General features: G+C 64.0%; 2 protein-coding genes across 3 annotated transcripts; one reads left to right on the forward strand and one right to left on the reverse strand.

Annotated features, from left to right (window-relative positions):
• Positions 1-392: 392 nt before the first annotated feature.
• Positions 393-5,499, reverse strand: RNPEP (arginyl aminopeptidase). Its single transcript, XM_061442835.1, has 11 exons — positions 5,116-5,499; positions 4,883-5,023; positions 3,804-3,952; positions 3,218-3,334; positions 2,877-3,112; positions 2,612-2,725; positions 2,297-2,409; positions 1,886-1,994; positions 1,440-1,664; positions 968-1,110; positions 393-634 (listed from the first exon to the last, which is right to left on the reverse strand). The coding sequence occupies exons 1-11, from the start codon at positions 5,497-5,499 to the stop codon at positions 470-472; spliced, it is 1,896 nt and encodes a 631-aa protein (XP_061298819.1). The 3' UTR covers positions 393-469.
• Positions 5,500-6,564: 1,065 nt separating this feature from the next.
• On the forward strand, positions 6,565-15,472 carry LOC133263178 (uncharacterized protein ENSP00000471857-like). Of its 2 annotated transcripts, none has more exons than XM_061442856.1 (3): positions 6,565-6,609; positions 14,238-14,807; positions 15,155-15,472. In XM_061442856.1, exons 2-3 carry the CDS (start codon positions 14,254-14,256, stop codon positions 15,414-15,416), a joined length of 816 nt encoding a protein of 271 aa, XP_061298840.1. In that variant the 5' UTR covers positions 6,565-6,609; positions 14,238-14,253; the 3' UTR covers positions 15,417-15,472. The 2 variants fall into 2 exon arrangements, with proteins under 2 accessions (XP_061298840.1, XP_061298839.1); XM_061442855.1 differs by lacking the exon at positions 6,565-6,609 and adding an exon at positions 7,389-7,586.
• The last annotated feature ends 600 nt before the right edge of the window (positions 15,473-16,072 follow it).

The raw sequence follows: 16,072 nt of genomic DNA on the forward strand, positions 1-16,072 counted from the left end.
CACGCTGAAGTGTCTTCATTAGTCGTTGCCTTTGCAGGAAGGTGAATGGAGGCAGAGCCTTTCCCAGCCAGTTCAGCAGCAGCTCCCCAGCTCCCTGGGTGCTGGATGCTTCCCGTGCCACAGAAAGGAGAGGAGCTTTACTCCTTTACTTTACACATGGGATCGGTGATGGCTTGGCAGGAGCCCAGCAAGGACCAGCCTCCAGCTGCTCCAGCCCTGAAGATGCCAGCGCCAGACCCATCCCTCCTATACCAGCACCAGGAGAAGCCACCAGCCTCCTGGAGCAACCTGCCCAACCCTGACCAGAGCTGGCAGGGTCCCCATGTGGGGTGAGAGCCTGGCTCCTGGGCAGGAGGAGCAGGAGTCCCGCTGAGGCTCACTGGGAACAGGAACAGAGGAAAAAGAACAGATTTTAATGAGGAAACGTGCAGTGAAGGAGGCAGCAGTGAGGTCCTGCCAAGGAGCACCACTAGGCCTCGGCCACCTCCAAGCCCAGGATCTTCTTGACGTAGTTCTGGACGTTGACATGGAGCTGGGGAGCTGTAGCAGAGAAGGTCTCCATGGCCAGGGCCCGGGCTGCCTCCGACCCGGCCCACATGGCGCGGTAGAGGGGCAGGGTGTACTTCTGCTTCCCCTGCGGAGACAGAGCGGGGGTCACAGCCCAGCCTCCTCCCTGGCTCCAGCAGGGTGAAGCCCCTGGAACCCCACATCTCCCCTCCCAGGGCACAGCACCCCCAGCAGCGCCCTGCTCTTGACCAGAGAGAGAACACAGAGGAATGGGCACCCCCCTTGTGCTGGGGGCTGGAACTGGATGAGCTTTAAGGTCCTTTCAACACAAACCAATCTGTTGCTCTATCAATAGCAAGAGCCAACCTCCGGCCATCTGGCACTGAAGGTCCTGTGCCCCTTGCCCATCCCTGCCCCAGTGCACGCTGCTGGGCACAACCACCACTGCCCAGGGACAAACCTGGCTCTGGAGGAAGTCCTTGACCTTGCTGTACTCGGCCTCAAGGTCGTTCCTGAGGATTATCTGGCACCAGCGGAGTCGCAGCTCGGCGTTCTGGGACCTGGAGATCTTTGGGTACATCTTGCTCAGCCTTTCCACATTGCCTGCAAGAAGGGGATGGTCACCATCCACATGGCAGCTTTGGCCCTGCTCCTACTCCGAAGAGACCCAGCGAGCACATCCCGGCTGTGCTGCAAACCCTCTGGGATGTCCCCGTACATCTTAGGGACATGCTTCCCTGGCTTTCCTTTCACAACCACACAGACAGAGGCCTCCCAGACACCAGGAACCACACTGCTGGACTGCGCTGGAGACGGGTGGATGGCCACGCACCCATGAGTCCTTCTGATGTGGTCTCACGTCCCTGGCCACCTGGCTGGACCAGGACATCACCCCGTGTCCCCTCTGGGCAGCAGAGCCCCAGGGCCCTCACCTTGTGGCAGGGGGGACTTCTGCAGGACCTGGTCCAGGAAGTAGACCAGCTGGTACGTCCTCCAGGCCGTGATGTCCACGGCTTCAATCGCCTCCATGTCCAAGCCATCGGCTGCCCAGAGCAACGCCAGCTCCTCTGCTGGCTTCATCAGCACATCCCCGGGCGAGAGGTCAGGCAGGAAGGGCGGCCAGCCCGGCGTGTCCAACCAGCGGCTGAACTCGAAGCCTGCAGGGAAGGAGAGCTGAGCCCAAGCTGCCTCCTCTGAGGGCATCCCCAGCACCAGAAAACCTGCCTGGGGACGGGGACAAGGCCAGGACAAGGCAGCCGTCTCCAGTGAGACACACAAACCAACGTGCACGGGGTCTGAGGGACACGCAACGGCTCTGACGCCCATGGGTACTGGTTTGCAAAGCAGAGCCCGGTCCCCTGGCCGGGAAGGCACTGACCTGGGATGGAGTCCACGCCTTTCTCCTTCAGCTCTGGGAAGTACTCAAGGAAAAAACCGAGGGCATCGTCTGCTGTGATGCTCTGGAACTTGAACCGGTTCACGTAGGCCTGCGGGGATGGCCAGGGCATGATGCTGCATGTGCTCACCCCACGGTGCTGCTCCGTCTCATGGGGGTTTAGCCTTGCTGAGCCCACGCCAGCCCCTGTACCCCCCAGGAGTCCTCTGGGCATTGCCACCAGCTACCATGGGCATGGGGCCAAGCTCTGCCCTCATCTCATCCCCACATGAACATCTCTGTTTCTCATCTCCTCTTCCTCTCCCCAGCAGCCCTGTCCAGCCCATCCTTCCCACAGTCCCATTGTGCTCCCACTAAAGAGTTTCATGTGACTTGGCACCTCCTTGTACCGACCTGGAGGAAGGCATCAAACTTGCTCTGGTCCCCCACCAGATGCGCCAGGTAGCTCACGAAGCAGAACCCCTTCTCGTAGGGCGTTTCGTTGTATGTGTCCTCGGGATTGATACCTGGAGCAAGGGAAAGCCCTCAGGAATCTGCACAGAAAACAGCCCTCATGTGCTGAGATTTCCGCTTCCTGTGCTGGCTGCGCATCCATCATATCCCTCCTGGAGCCATCGCCTGCCTCGGGCACCAGCACTGGTTGTACTGCAGGCAGGAAGCCCCATAGCAGCAGGGCTGCCCCTAGCCCCACACCTCGCTCCCACAGACCTGGCTCAATGACCACGCGCAGCTTGTTGAGCGGATGCTCCTCCCCGGTGCTGTCCATGTGCTGGCGCAGGAGGGCCCTTCCCGTCGCCGCCTCCAGGCACGTGTACGCCAGACCTGGGCAGGGACAAGAGGCAGGCGTTTGGAGACCCCAACCAGACCCCTGTGCGCTGCGAACCCAATGGGGGCTGCTATGGGAGGGAAACAGTGTCAGCTCGTGAGCTGGGAGAGGAGGAAAAGGATGGGGCCCCGTGGTGAGGCCACGCACCATAGACCTCGGTGGAAATGCGCCTCTGGGCGTACATTGTGAAGCCCTCGTTGAGCCAAAACTCGCCCCAGGAGGCGTTGGTGACCAGGTTGCCAAACCAGCTGTGGGAGATCTCGTGGATGATGACATCGGCCAGGGAGCGGTCCCCGGCCAGCAGGCACGGCGTCACGAAGGTGAGGCAGGGGTTCTCCATCCCACCAAAGGGGAAGGAGGGCGGCATGAACAGGATGTCATACCTGCAGGGGGGGGAACGGACTGGTCAGACCCACCTCTTCCTGCGGATGCAATGGGATGATGGAGCCATGCTCCAGGAACAAGGTCCTTTGGCAGCAGAGCCATACCTGCCCCAAACATAAGGTCCAAAGAGCTTCTCTCCAACCGCCAGGAACTCCTCGATCACCCCATCATACTCCTTCTTCGCAGCCTCGATCAGGCAGGGCTCGGCCCAAACACGGCTCCTGGCCAAGTGTGTAGAGAGGAACCTTTAAGCACTGGTGGACTTTCACCCTATTGCTTCCTCAGCCAAAACCCACACGTGTTTATTCCACAGCAAAGTAACAGCTGATAAAGGAAGCTCATGAGACTGATTGATAGCGCAAACTGCTCTGATTCCTTTCCTTGTCTGAAAGTCAAAGGGCTTTTATATGGTGGCTGTGACAGCTGGAACCTGAGCAAATCCCCGGCCTTGGAGAGACGTGGGGCCTCTGCGAATGGGGACTGCTCTCACCAGCATGCACAGGGCTGAAACAGAGCCAGGGACTCCCTAGGAGCTGAGGTAACCGGCACCAAGAGCAAGGAGCATCCTCACCCATCACAGCTGGGCCCTGGGGATGCAGCATTGGGTCATGCTCTGCAGAGCCCAGCGGTGCAGGGCAGGCCCAGGAGCTTCACCCTGCAGCTCGGTGAGCTCAGTACAGAGCCACGTACCTTGGGCCCACGTCAGCAGCCACAATGTCCCCAACGGCCAGAGCGATCAGGTAGGAGGGGATTGGCTGGGACATCTTGAAGACGAAGGTGTTGTCTTCCTTCTTCTCCCAGCTTGTGGCACTCATCACAGCCACGAAACCCTCAGGGACCTGGCCATGGAGATAAACACACCTATTACATCCGTGACATATGGAGAGGGATGTCAGCTAACCCACCTGGGGACACTGCGATGTCTGCTGCTCAATGTGTCCCAGCACGCTGAAGGTGGCCAGGTCTGTGGCACTGCAGGTTTTGATGGGCTGAGCAGAGCAGCAATGCCCTGGGCTCCAACTCGGGATCGCAGCGGCATCCCTGCAGCAGCATCGCTCAGCTCTGGGGCTCAAACACCATTTGGGTGCAATTGGTCCCCCCACTCAGCTTGTCCTTGTCACCCTCCCACTGCTACACACACCAAGAGCAGATGCCCTGCTGCCCTCAGGCTGCTATGAGGCAAACCCAGGGGTCTCTGTGGTAGTTAGAGGAATTACTTAGGCAAATGGCAGTGTTCAAGACCAGGTTGGACCGGGCTTGGAGCAAGCTGCTCTAGTGGAAGGTGTCCCTTAACATGGCAGGGGTGGAACTGGATGAGCTTTAAGGTCCCTTCAACCCAAACCATCCCATGACTCTGTGACGCTATGAAATGCAGCAGCAGAGGAGAGCAGAGAGGTTTACACGGAGTTGATCCTGGCTGGCATTCGGACATCAAGCACTGAGTATTTCAGCCACCTCCTGCTGTGAGAGAAGAACTTGGCGGGACAGCAGCACGTGCGCCTGCTCGCAGGCATTGCATGGGGCCTGTGCTGGGGGGAGCAGCACGAGGCCCATTGGGGTCCGCTTGTGTTCCTCTGGAGAGGAACAGAGGAGGAAAACAGGAGCCTGTATGAATGATAGCTCGGTGCCTTCCCTGCTGCATGCCAGTGCCGGAGGACTTGAGAGCGTGCGCTGCAGGGATTCAGCGCATCCCAACAGGCTCCCACGTGAGTAAGCTCAGGGTGGGCTCAGCTCCGCTGGGTGTGGGTGCACCCCGGGGCCCCTCTTACCTTCACGGTGGCCGAGTAGGTGCATTTGACGGACGGGGTGTCAAAGCAGGGGAAGAAGGACCTGTTGAGGACAGCCTGGCCTTGGGTGTACATGAAGGGCTTCTGCTTCCCTGCCGTCTGCTCGGGCGCCAGCCAGCACACCTATGGGCAGAGCAGAGCAGAGGCCGCGGTGAGGGGCTCACCGCTCCCTGCCCGGAGGGAAGACGGGTGCCCCCCCCCCCCCCTCCGCTCACCCCGGGCCCTTCGCCCGCCTCGTAGTCGATGCGCAGCGAGAGGCGCTCCTCGGCGCGGGGCACGGTGATGAGCAGCGCCCGCCCGAAGCCGGCGAAGGGCTCGGTCCGCACGGGCAGCGGCCGCGGCGCGCCCGGGGAGGGCTCCCCATGGCCGGGCAGCAGCGCCGCCCCCAGCACGTTCAGGCTGCGGTGCGCGTCGAGCCGCAGCACCCCCGCGTCCGCCCCCTCCGCGCCGCCGCCGGGAGCGCGCCGCAGCTCGAGCCGCGCGCTCCCGCGCAGCCGCCCCGCGCCCGCGAAGGCCACGCGCAGGGACAGGTGCAGGTGCCGCAGGCACCACGAGCCCGCGCTGCTGGCGGAGGCCGCGTCACCGCCGCGCGCCGACATCGCTGCGGGGCGGGGCCAAGGGGGGGAAACGGGCGTGGTCATGGGGAAATGGGCGGGGGGAAGGGGGCGGGGCTACCGCGGGAAGGGGGCGGGGCTACCGCGGGAAGGGGGCGTGGCTACCGCGGGAAGGGGGCGGGGCTACCGCGGAAAGGGGGCGAGGCCGGGGATGGGGAGATCCATCCGGGAGGGGAAAGAGGGGGGATCTGTCCGTAGGGGAGACCCATGGGGGGTCAGGGGGGAGGCGGGCACATGGGTGAGGGAACCCAGGGGGGTCCGGAGGGGGAGTTCTGGGGGGAGACCCATGGGGGATCAGTGGGGAGGTGGGAACATGGGTGAGGGAACCGGAGGGGGAACCGGAGGGGGAGTTCTGGGGGGAGAACGATGGGGATCGGGGGGGAGGCGGGCACATGGGTGAGGGAACCCAGGGGGGTCCGGAGGGGGAGTTCTGGGGGGAGACCCATGGGGGATCAGAGGTGGAGGCGGGCACATGGGTGAGGGAACCGGAGGGGGAGTTCTTGGGGGGAGACCCATGGGGGATCCATTCCGGAGACCCAGTGTAGGGTCCGGGGGGGGAATCCATGGGGGGCACCCAGGAGGGATGCGGGGGAGAAGCGGGGAGAGGTCGTGGGGCGGGGAGTGTGTGTGTGTGTGTGTGTGTGTGTGGAATCCAGCGGGATCAGGGAGGGAAACTGAGGGATCCGTATGGGAACCCCATGGGGGATCGGGGGGTGGGGGGGGGAATCCATGGATCATTCATGGGAGCCCATGAGGGACATCCAAGAGGGATCCGGGGGGGTGCGGAGGGGGGATGTGGATACAGACCCATGGGGGAGACCTATCCGGGGGGGGATCCCTTTGGGATACCCATGGGGAGACCCGGGCGGGATCCGGGTGAGGGGAACCCATGGGGGGCATTCAGGGGGATGCGGGGGGGGTGCAGGCCGGGGGGGGGGGGGGGGATCCCGGGCTCCGCGTCCCGGCAGCAGCGGCACCGGGGGCCGGGCGGGGCCGTGTCCCGGGGGCCGGGCCCGGGCCTGCGCGACTCCTCCCCGGGGCCGGCCCGGTCAGCGCGGGGTCCCTCGGCAGCGGCGGGACGGGGCGCAGCGAGCGGTGAGCGCGGCAGGGACCGGGGCGGCGGCGGCACCGGGGAGGGGACGGCGAAGGATGGGGGGGGGGGGCACCGAGGTGCTGGGGTCGTGCTGCGGGGAGCGGCGGTGGCAGCGCCCGGGGGTGACCGCAGCCGCTGCGGGGACTGGCACCGGCTCACACCCGGCGCAGCCCCCCTGCTCTGTGCCCCGCAGTGTCCCCATCTCCCCACGGGGACCCTGTCTCAGCAGTGGGACCCACAGCGGGGCCCGGCGGGCAAATTCCCGTGTCCCAGTGCCCCCCCCGGTGTCCCCTGGACCCCCATCCCTGGTTGGGGGGGGGGGGGGGGGGGGGAGCTGGAGGTGGCAGCCGGGGCTGCCTGTTCCTGCCTTGCATCCCCAGTGACGCGGGTGACGTGGGGAAACTGAGGCACGGCAGCGGCTGAAATGGGTGCTGGCTCTCTAGGGAGCGTGTGTGGTGCTGCCCCACGTCTTCCCTCTGCAGGCGGAGCAGCTCGTGGTGTCTGAGCCCGGCTTTGAGCATGGGAGGATGCTGGAGGGTCACGGGCACCTGTGGGTGCTCCACGGGTGGGTGCTGTGGGGACTTTGGCTGGGATTTCAGTGCTGTTTCCACTGGTAGCAAAGGGGTCCGATGGGTGCTCAGCCACCCTGGGGGATGTTCTGACACGCCGGGGATGCTCGGCCATGTTCAGGTGCAGGGATGCCCGAGCTACGTTGCTGTGCCGGAGCATCCCCACGTCCCATGTGTTGGTGCCTGGTGGGGTTGGAGCCCCTCAAACACGGTTCTGTGGCTGGGGAAGCTGAGTCAGGAAATCCCGGTTGTCCCGGCCGGATCCTGGCTGAGTCATTTGCAGGAGCTGAGTAACTGCGCTCCATGGGTGGACAAGAGCTGGGCTCTGCCTGCCCTGCCCACCCCCTGCCTCAGTTTCCCCACAATGCAGCACATCCCCGGCATAGGGAACCCGCTCCTGAGGGACCAGGGTGGGCCTGAACAGGGGGAGATGGGGTGGGATGGGGAGTGTGGGGCTGGGTGATGGGAATGATGTCCCTGAGGCAGGATTTGGGCCTCTTCCTTCTGCTGAGGGGGGCCCAAGGCTGAGTGTTGGTGTGTGGGGAGGGGAACAAGGACCGGGAGAGGGATGAGGATGAGGATTGGGATGAGATGGGGTTGGAATTGGGGATGAAGACAGGAACAAGGATGGGGATGGGGACAAGGTGTGGGATGAGATGGGAATGAGACTTGAAATGGTAATGGGACGGGATGGGAATGTGGACAGAGATTGGACTGGGATGGGGTCAGGGATGGTGCTGGCGGTGGCTGAAGCAGGGCTTGGGGCACAGGGGGAGGCTCTGTGGGGCAGGAGGGGACGCCGTGGGGCAGGAATGGGGCGGCCTGGCTGGCCGCAGGTTATAAATAGCCCTCCGAGACGCGAGGCTCTTTCCTGCTGCCCTCCCTGCGCTGCAGCCCCATGGACAGGAAAAAGGTGTTTCCGCTGTGGACGGGAGCGGGGCCCGGATGGGGGCACGGGTTGAGGCCATGGGCAGATGGGGGGGGGGGGGGGTGTCAGGTTTTCCCCCCACCCCGGGCTCTGGTGCTGGGGGTGCAGCCTCTGGGCCGGGCTGGAGCCGTGGTGGGGCCGGGAACGTGCCCGGTGCCCCCGCGTGCCCGGGGCCGTGTTCCTGCTTCCTGGCTGGAGCGGGATCCAAGTGGAGCTGGGAGAGCTGGAGCCGGGCCTGGGGGGGGGGGGGGGACGGGGAGCGGGGTCCCTCGAGGTGACTCCGACCTCGCATTGCTGCGGGACGTCCCCTCACTGCCCCTGGGGAGGTTCGACCCCAGCCAAGGGACTGGGGCCACCCCATGGGATGGGGATGGGAGGCCCTTGGGATCCCTTGCTGGGATGTCCCTTGGGGGGCAGCCCCTTTGTACCCCCCGCAGGGGGGCAGTGACAGGGTTGTGTCCCCAGGGATGGGGTGACTGGGACCACCCCCCGTGTCCCCAGCCTGGGCAGGCTCCGGTGGCTTCCCTGCTGTGTTTGATGGCACGGCCTGAGCCCTGCTCCTTAACAAGGGGCCTCTAACGAGCTTTGCGTGGCCGTGCCGTGGGTCTGGGCAGGGCTATGGACATCGGGCGCTGGTGCCGGATTAACTGCCTGGATTAGGGGATGCTCAGCGGGAGGGGGCCCGGCGCCAGCCACTGCCATGGGAAGCGACAGAAACTGCGGGGTTTTCCTTAACCAGCGGCTGCGGGAGCTGCCTCCAGCGCTGCCTGGATTGGGCCACAGCGGGGATGGAGCCAGGAGCCCGGGTGCTGCCCTGCAGGCACCAGGGGTTGGGGTGCTCCAAGGCATCGCATGGGGAGGGGGCAGGTGGGGACAAGCCACCCATCCCCAGGGCTGGGGGACTGGTGTCCTGGCATCCCCTCACTGCCAGGATGTGGGAATTGGGCTGTGAAGGTCTCGGCCGTGCTGGGGGAAGTGGGTTTAGGACGGGAGCCAGCACTCGAGTTAATGCCTCCCGCTATGGATCCAATGGGTTCCCTGCCTCTCGCGGAGGAGAGGAGGTGGGAGCTGCAGGAGGTGGGTTTGTTCTCGTCCCCCCACCCTCATCCTTGACTCCCACTGGACACGGCCATGGAGCCTGTGCGGATGCGGCTGAGCGCTGTCACCGCCGGCAGCGGAAACTCCCCCTGCCCGGGGCCGGGCGATAGCTCACCGGGTCCTGGCTTCCCCTCCACCCCTTCTGGCTCCTGGATGGGGAGGATGCACCATGGAGTGGGCGAGGGGGCAGGCGCGAGTGCTGCCTTCCTCCTATGGGCTGCTCGCTGCAGGATGCTCAAGGGATGCTCAAAGGATGCTGGAGGGATGCTCAAGGGATGCTCAGGCTCCCATCTGGGTGTGATGGCCCCACGGTGGCTCTGTTATCTGCATCTCTTGGAGGTGGAAGGTTCGATTTTAGCTGTACGAGGATGGTGGGACTGGAGGTGCTGCCTGCTCTGTGGCTGATGGGGGGTGCTGGGGTCGGGGTGGCATTGCCAGCCCCTGCCTGCCTCTTCCAGTGTAAGTGGCCATCCCCAGCTCTTTGGGGATGTTGGCATCAGGAACGCACCTGGGGTTGTTCTGCTGAGCCCCAGGGTCACTGTCACTGGAAGCTGGCAGAGGTGGGGGGGGACACAGGCACTGCTGCAGCCCCCAGGGCCTCAGCAGGGAGCTGTTTGCCAGCAGCTGCTGTGGATTTGCAGCTCACTGGAAAATCCACTCATCCCATTAAGGGCTCCCGGTGGCTTTTGCTTTCCATCGCAGATACCCGGTTGTCCCAAGGGAACAGCCCTGGGGTGCTACCGGCGCTCTGCCAGGAAGAGTCCTGGCTGCAGAACAGGGACTGATTTGTTGTACGAGGGATTATTGGGCTGAGAGGAGAGAGATTCATCCCACTTGCGCAGGTAAGACCTGGCAGGGGGGCTGGGAATAGCCCGTACCGGGGGGATCAGTTGGGAATTGCAGCTGGGAGCTGATTTTCCCTCACCTGGTTCATTGCCCGGAGCAGATCCAGCCCCAGCCTGGAGCTCGGTGGCTCTGCAGGGCTCAGCGAAGGCACAAACCCAGCCCAGTCTGTGGCTCTGCTCTTGGGATTCAAGCTCCTGCTGTGTCCCCTTTGCTGTGTCCCCACCCCGCACCCCCTGCAGCGTCCTCCAAATCCGTAACTTAATTTGGGGGGAAAAAGGACATTTTTGGGTGGCCTGAAGGCCCCGCTCTGCCCGCGGGCTTGGAGAGATGAATGTTGGGAGGAGGCACAGGCAGCGGGGGGCTCACCCGTGCATGCTGGGGTGGGAAGTCAAGCCCAGCTCCCCCCCGAGCATCACCGCATGTGTCTGCGTGCGGCTGCAGCAGCATCTGCTGAGGTGATGCGTTTTGCCGGGGGGGGGGGGGGGGGGTGTCCCGGATCGAGGGGGGTCCCGGATCGAGTGCTCAGGACCGGGGGGGCACCGTTTCCACGCGGTGCCGGCGAGCGCAGATGCTGCGACATCTGCTCCTGCTCCAGGCTCCCGGGAGCAAAGGGCAGGTCCGCGATGCGGGAGCTCCATGAATGATGCAATCGGCTGCGGGGGGGCTCGGGAAGAGGCGGAAGCTCACCCGAGTGTCCAAGTGCCTGCACCGGGGCTGCGGGGTGGCTCCTGGCCAAGGGCTCGGTCCGGCCAGGACAAGGGGCGGGGGGATCCTGAGCCCCGTAGGGGGCACAGAGGTTTTGGGAAGATTTTGGGGCAGGTTTTGGAGAGGGTTTGAGAAAGGTTTGAAGCTTCATGGAGCTGAATGGGAAATGTTGCTTTTCGGCCACAGTGCTGGATGCTGAAGCAAGGGGGAATGGCTTTAAGCTGCCAGAGGGGAGACTGAGCTGAGCTCTTAGGCAGAAGCTCTTCCCTGTGAGGGTGCTGAGGCGCTGGCACAGGGTGCCCACAGAAGCTGTGGCTGCCCCATCCCTGGCAGTGTTCAAGGCCAGGTTGGACACAGGGGCTTGGAGCAAGCTGCTCTATGGAAGGGGTCCCTGCCCGTGGCAGGGGTTGGAGCTGGAGGAGCTTTAAGGTCCCTTCCAATACAAACCAGGCCGTGGGTCTATGAGGCCACCCCGGGCTCCGCGGTGACCGGTGGCTCCCGTGTCCCCCTCGGCATGGCCGGGGGCGGAGCTGTCCAGCACCGGCGCCTCCTGAACGGGCTCCCCCGCTGCCCCCCCGCACCCCGGCACCCATCACCGCGGAACCCAGCGGGCTGGGCCCTGGGGGGCACCCGGGCCCCTAGTACCCCCCTTTGCTGCCCCGGGGCGGGTCAGAGCCGCCGTGCTCAGCCCCGGTGAGGTGCGGGATCCGTGAGGGGTCCGGCGGGACCGTGGGGACCGCAGGCACCTCCACAGGGAGCCGGGACATCCCCGGCCAGCGAGAGGCCTTCGGCACCGGGGCTCCTTGCACAGCCCCTCGCACAGATCCTGGCGCAGCTCCTGGCTCTGTCCCAGCAGGATTTGTGCCCGGCAAAGCCCATCCCGGGAACGGTTCGGTTTCAGTCCTGTCCGCGGGGCTGCTGGGGGCAGGAGCTGCTGCAGTCGGTGCGCTGAGAGCTGGACTCTGCTCGGAGCAAGGTTGTATTGGCGTGGGTTAAGTGCATAATGGGATTGCTGTGCAGCGGAGACCGGTGCCGGGCCTGAGGGGCTGCGCATCCCTGCTCCTACCACAGGCGGTTTCCATCCTCCTGCCCCAGCCCGAAGCTCATCTCCCAGAGCCCCCAGCATCGAGCTGTGGGGAAACAGCCCCGCAGAGCAGCGCTGCCCGGGCCCCCCTTGCCCCCACCCTCATCAGCCATGGAGCCTGCCCCTCCGGAGCGCCAAGGAGTCCAGCCAGGGCTCAGCGCTGTGGTGGTGGCGATGTCCCAGGCACTGGCAGTGTCCCACGGGCTGGCCAGGTCCCGGCCAGGGCACCGGGGCCGGAGGGATGGGGCTGGTGTCTGAATCAGGAGCTTGTTCTCCTCTGAAGGCTCTGCTCTGCCCCCGCTCCCTCTGTTTCTCTTAGGGAAGTTTGATGTCCCTTGTGCCACAAGGAGCCTTTTCTTTGTCCCTCTTCCGAGTGTGCCGGGGAGGCGGCCGTGCTGGAGCCATTCCCAAGGGGCTGGTTCCTCGTGCAAGAAGCACAGGGCTGCTTCGAGGGGCAGCCGTGTCGGGGCACCAGGATGGGCTCAGCTCCTCACCCGGCCCTGCTGCAGCCCCCGGCACTCCTCTGCTGCCGGTCTCAAGAGTGGCTCCTGATCATGGAGCTGCTCTGCAGGATCTGTCCTCCTTTATCCCTATTTCCCAGCCTGGTTTCAGCTCCCTCACCCTGAGCAGAGGCCGTGGCAGGGTGGGGAAACTGAGGCACGAAGTGGCAGCAGGATGCCAGCAGAGGCTGATGGGTTTCGTGCCTTTGTGCAGCACCAAGCGTCCGTGCTCAGGCTCCTGGCACAGTTACCCGGGGGCACAGGGCAGTTCCATCCCCATCAGGGACCCCTAAACTGCAAGAGATAAGAGAGGAGCAAATTTAATCTGGTTTATAAAAGTCACCTTGAAACGTTTCAGGAGCAGTGAAATGCTGCGGAGCCATTGGCTCTTGAGACCATGGGGGTTGGATCCCTCTGAGGCATCCATCACACGTGCTCAGGTGATGGACGGCTCCAAAGCGCATCTGTTTCAATGCTGGGGGTGCTCCAGTGACCCCTCACATAGGAAATGGGGACATTAAATGAGACTCTAGATCCCTGTATTCGTTTCTGGCTGCTAAAGTCTCACATGAGGGGTGCATTTGGACACGGGGATGAGGACATAGCTCCAGCTCCAAGCACAACAGATGCCTCTTTGAAAGAGATGCCTTCAGGGATGTGCTGGGTTGTGCTTGCCCTGGGATGAAGGACACGCTCGGCCAAGGCTGTTTCGTTTTCCTTCAGTGTGAACACCCGTGTCTTTGTGGAGGAATCACCTGAAGGGATCTGAAACCACCTCACCTCTGGGCTTAGAGCTCTTTAATTCAGGGAAAACCGGAGTTCAGCGCTGGAGCAGGTAGCTGTTGGCTCAGTGCTCTGGGCCTGAACTCTGGAGCTCTTACACCTTGTGTGTATATTCTGGTACCTGGTGAGGGGACAAGGCTGAAACCCCCAAACTGAAGCATCTGGGGCAAAGTCCTGGTGCTCCCATCACTCGGTGATGGTGGCAGCCGGTTCCCAAGAGCTGCTCCGGGCACACGGAGCTCTGTGCTCAGTGGCATTAAAGGAGAAAGTTGTTTCCCTTTGGATCTGATTGCAGAGGAGCCGCCTGTGCCTATGTAGGTCAAGCTGTAACCTGCTTTAGCCAGGCAAAGCGGTGCAGGTGATGCGGTGCTCCCCTGCTGCTGCAGGGGCAGAGCTCAGATGGGGCAGGAATCAGTCCCGAGGCAGACGACGAGTTTGGAAGGAGAATCATAGACCCATAGAATGGCTTGGGTTGGAAAGGAGCTTAACATCATCCAGATCCAACCCCTGCCATGGGCAGGGACACCTCCCACTAAACCATGTCACCCAAGGCTCTGTCCAACCTGGCCTTGAACACCGCCAGGGATGGAGCATTCACCACTTCTCTGGTTTAGAGTGAGGCATCCCTGCTCATGGCAGGGGTTGGAACTGGGTGATCTTAAGGTCCTTTCCAACCCAAACCATTCCATGGTTCTATGATGATTCTGTGACCAGGAGATGGTCTCGGATGTCTGGGACATGGTCTCGTTGGACCAGGAGGTGGTTCCAAGGACAAGGAGAAGGTTTTGGGTGGCCAAGAGGCGCCCATCCCACCTGTGATGCAGCCCTGTCTTCTGAGGCTCTGTGCCATGTGGCCTTGCTGCAGGGACCTGCCACAGGGGCCTGGGATGGGGCTGCACAGGGTCCCTGGGGGAGGATGTCACAAATGCTGTGGGGATCCCTGTGGGGGGGGCATCACATGTGTCCTCCCTCTGTGGGGTGCAGCGGCCTCCCCCGGGATGAGGCCATTGAGCACCACAGTCAGCAGGGGTCAAGGCCGGGGTCCACTGTGTCTGCGGGGATGTGGGTGCCGCCATGGCCACCCCTCGCCCTGCTCATCCCTGCTCTCTCCCCACAGCCTCGCCAGCGCCGGGATGAACGGGACAGCCAACGTCAACCCTGCCGCCCGCAGCCACTTCGCCTCTGCCATCCCGGTGCCCCGCGCTATGGCCCATGGCAAACCACACGCTGCGGCCCCCCCCAGCACCACGGCCCCCCCCGTGTCCCCCAGGGCTCTGTCCCCCCAGCCAGCCCCCGGCCCCAGAACCCTCAAACCCAAAGGCAGAGCTGCCGAGGGCAATGGGGGCAGCCCCGGTGTCCCCCGCCGTGGGGGGCAGAAGGTCCCAGCGAGACCCCTGGTGCCCCCCGGGAAGTGGCCAGAAGCAGGGGGCAGTGGGAGGAGAGGGGCAGGCAGGGCAAGGGAGCCCCCTGAGCTCCCCAAGGCTCCCCCAGCACAGGGTAGGGCTGGGGGGCGGCTGGGGGCTGGCCCTGGGAAGGGCAGTGGGGTGACCGTGGCAGGGATGGGGGATGAGCCCCACAGTGGCTCGCAGGGGAGGGGTCCTGTATTTGGGTCGGGGGCCATCACCTTCTCCTCGGGTGCCCCACACAATCACCCCGTCACTGCCACCGTGGCACCCTTCCAGTACCGGTGAGTCCCCGGGGATGGGGCTTATGGGGACAGGGGGACATGGGGAGGCAGGTGACGTGGTGAGGGTGGTCATGGGGAATAGTGGGGTTGGGTCTGGGGGCTCTGCCCCACAGGGAGGGTTCCAACTGGGTTTGGGGTGCTGGGGGTTTTGGGGCACCCATGGGAGCAGGTGTGGGGCAGGAGATGGGCTCAGTGGGCAACGGAGTGCACCAGGACCCCCCCTTGCCAGTGTCCCCTAGCCCTGGCAGAGCCCAAGGCACCGCGTTCCCATCTCCTGGGGGTCCCCAGCCAGCTGCACCCCACAATGTGCCCCTGCTCCCACACCCTGACCCCGCTCTGCCCTCCAGGCTGCAGGAGCGCTGGGAGGAGGGTGACGAGTGCCCTGGACCTGACCCCGACCCCAGACCTGGAGGCCCGAGTGAGTCCAGGGGGGTTTGCTGGGGATGGGGGGGGGGTCCTGCAGGGGGGGCAGGGGGTCGTGTGGAGCTCAGACCCCCACGGGCATGTGCTGGAATGGAATCCGAGGGGGAACCCCCACATAAGCTGTGCCCCAATTCCTCTGGGAATGACACGGCTGCAGCTCCTGTATCCAGTGACTCCCACGGCTAAAAACCTACAACCAGAGGCATCACCAAACCCAGGTGCAGGAGCCACCTTGGCATCCCCCATGGACCGGCATCCTCCATGGTCCAGCATCCTCCATGGTCCAGCATCCCTCATGGTCCAGCATCCCCCATGGTCCAGCATCCCTCATGGTCCAGCATCCCTCATGGTCCAGCATCTTCCATGGTCCAGCATTCCTCACGGTCCAGCATCCCTCACGGTCCAGCATCCCTCATGTACCAGCATCCCCATGGTCCAGCATCCCTCATGGTCCAGCATCCCCCATGGTCCAGCATCCCATGGTCCAGCATCCCATGGTCCAGCGTCCCCCATGGTCCAGCGTCCCACATGGTCCAGCATCCCCCATGGTCCAGCATCCCCCATGGTCCAGCATCCCATGGTCCAGCATCCCATGGTCCAGCGTCCCCCATGGTCCAGCGTCCCCCATGGTCCAGCATCCCCCATGGTCCAGCATTCCCCATGGTCCAGCATCCCCCATGGTGCAGTACAGAGGGACTGTCCCGTCCCGTGGCGCCGCCGGGACATGGCCCTGCTTGGCTCCTTTCCCTCCTCTTCCCAGTTTCCAGGCGAGCTCCAGGAATGACCCATTTCCAAGGAGCTGGCTCGGAGCCGGGCGGAGGCGGGTGCCGCTGGCTCCCCGC

This window comes from Pezoporus flaviventris, unplaced genomic scaffold (genome assembly GCF_033815535.1).
Source record: "Pezoporus flaviventris isolate CSIRO_AGI_PZ_B2104156 unplaced genomic scaffold, CSIRO_AGI_Pfla_v1 ptg000253l, whole genome shotgun sequence".
NCBI classification, from domain to species: Eukaryota; Metazoa; Chordata; class Aves; order Psittaciformes; family Psittacidae; genus Pezoporus; species Pezoporus flaviventris.

Coding starts and splice junctions, on each gene's coding strand:
- RNPEP (XM_061442835.1), bottom strand. CDS start 5,499: ATGTCGGCGCGCGGCGGTGACGCGGCCTCCGCCAGCAGCGCGGGCTCG. Junction 3,335..3,803: donor GCTGCTGACGTGGGCCCAAG/GTACGTGGCTCT, acceptor ACACTTGGCCAG/GAGCCGTGTTTGGGCCGAGC. Junction 1,665..1,885: donor AGGCGTGGACTCCATCCCAG/GTCAGTGCCTTC, acceptor CCTTCCCTGCAG/GCTTCGAGTTCAGCCGCTGG.
- LOC133263178 (XM_061442855.1), top strand. CDS start 7,480: ATGGGTGGACAAGAGCTGGGCTCTGCCTGCCCTGCCCACCCCCTGCCT. Junction 7,587..14,237: donor CCCGCTCCTGAGGGACCAGG/GTGGGCCTGAAC, acceptor CTCTCCCCACAG/CCTCGCCAGCGCCGGGATGA. Junction 14,808..15,154: donor GTGGCACCCTTCCAGTACCG/GTGAGTCCCCGG, acceptor TCTGCCCTCCAG/GCTGCAGGAGCGCTGGGAGG.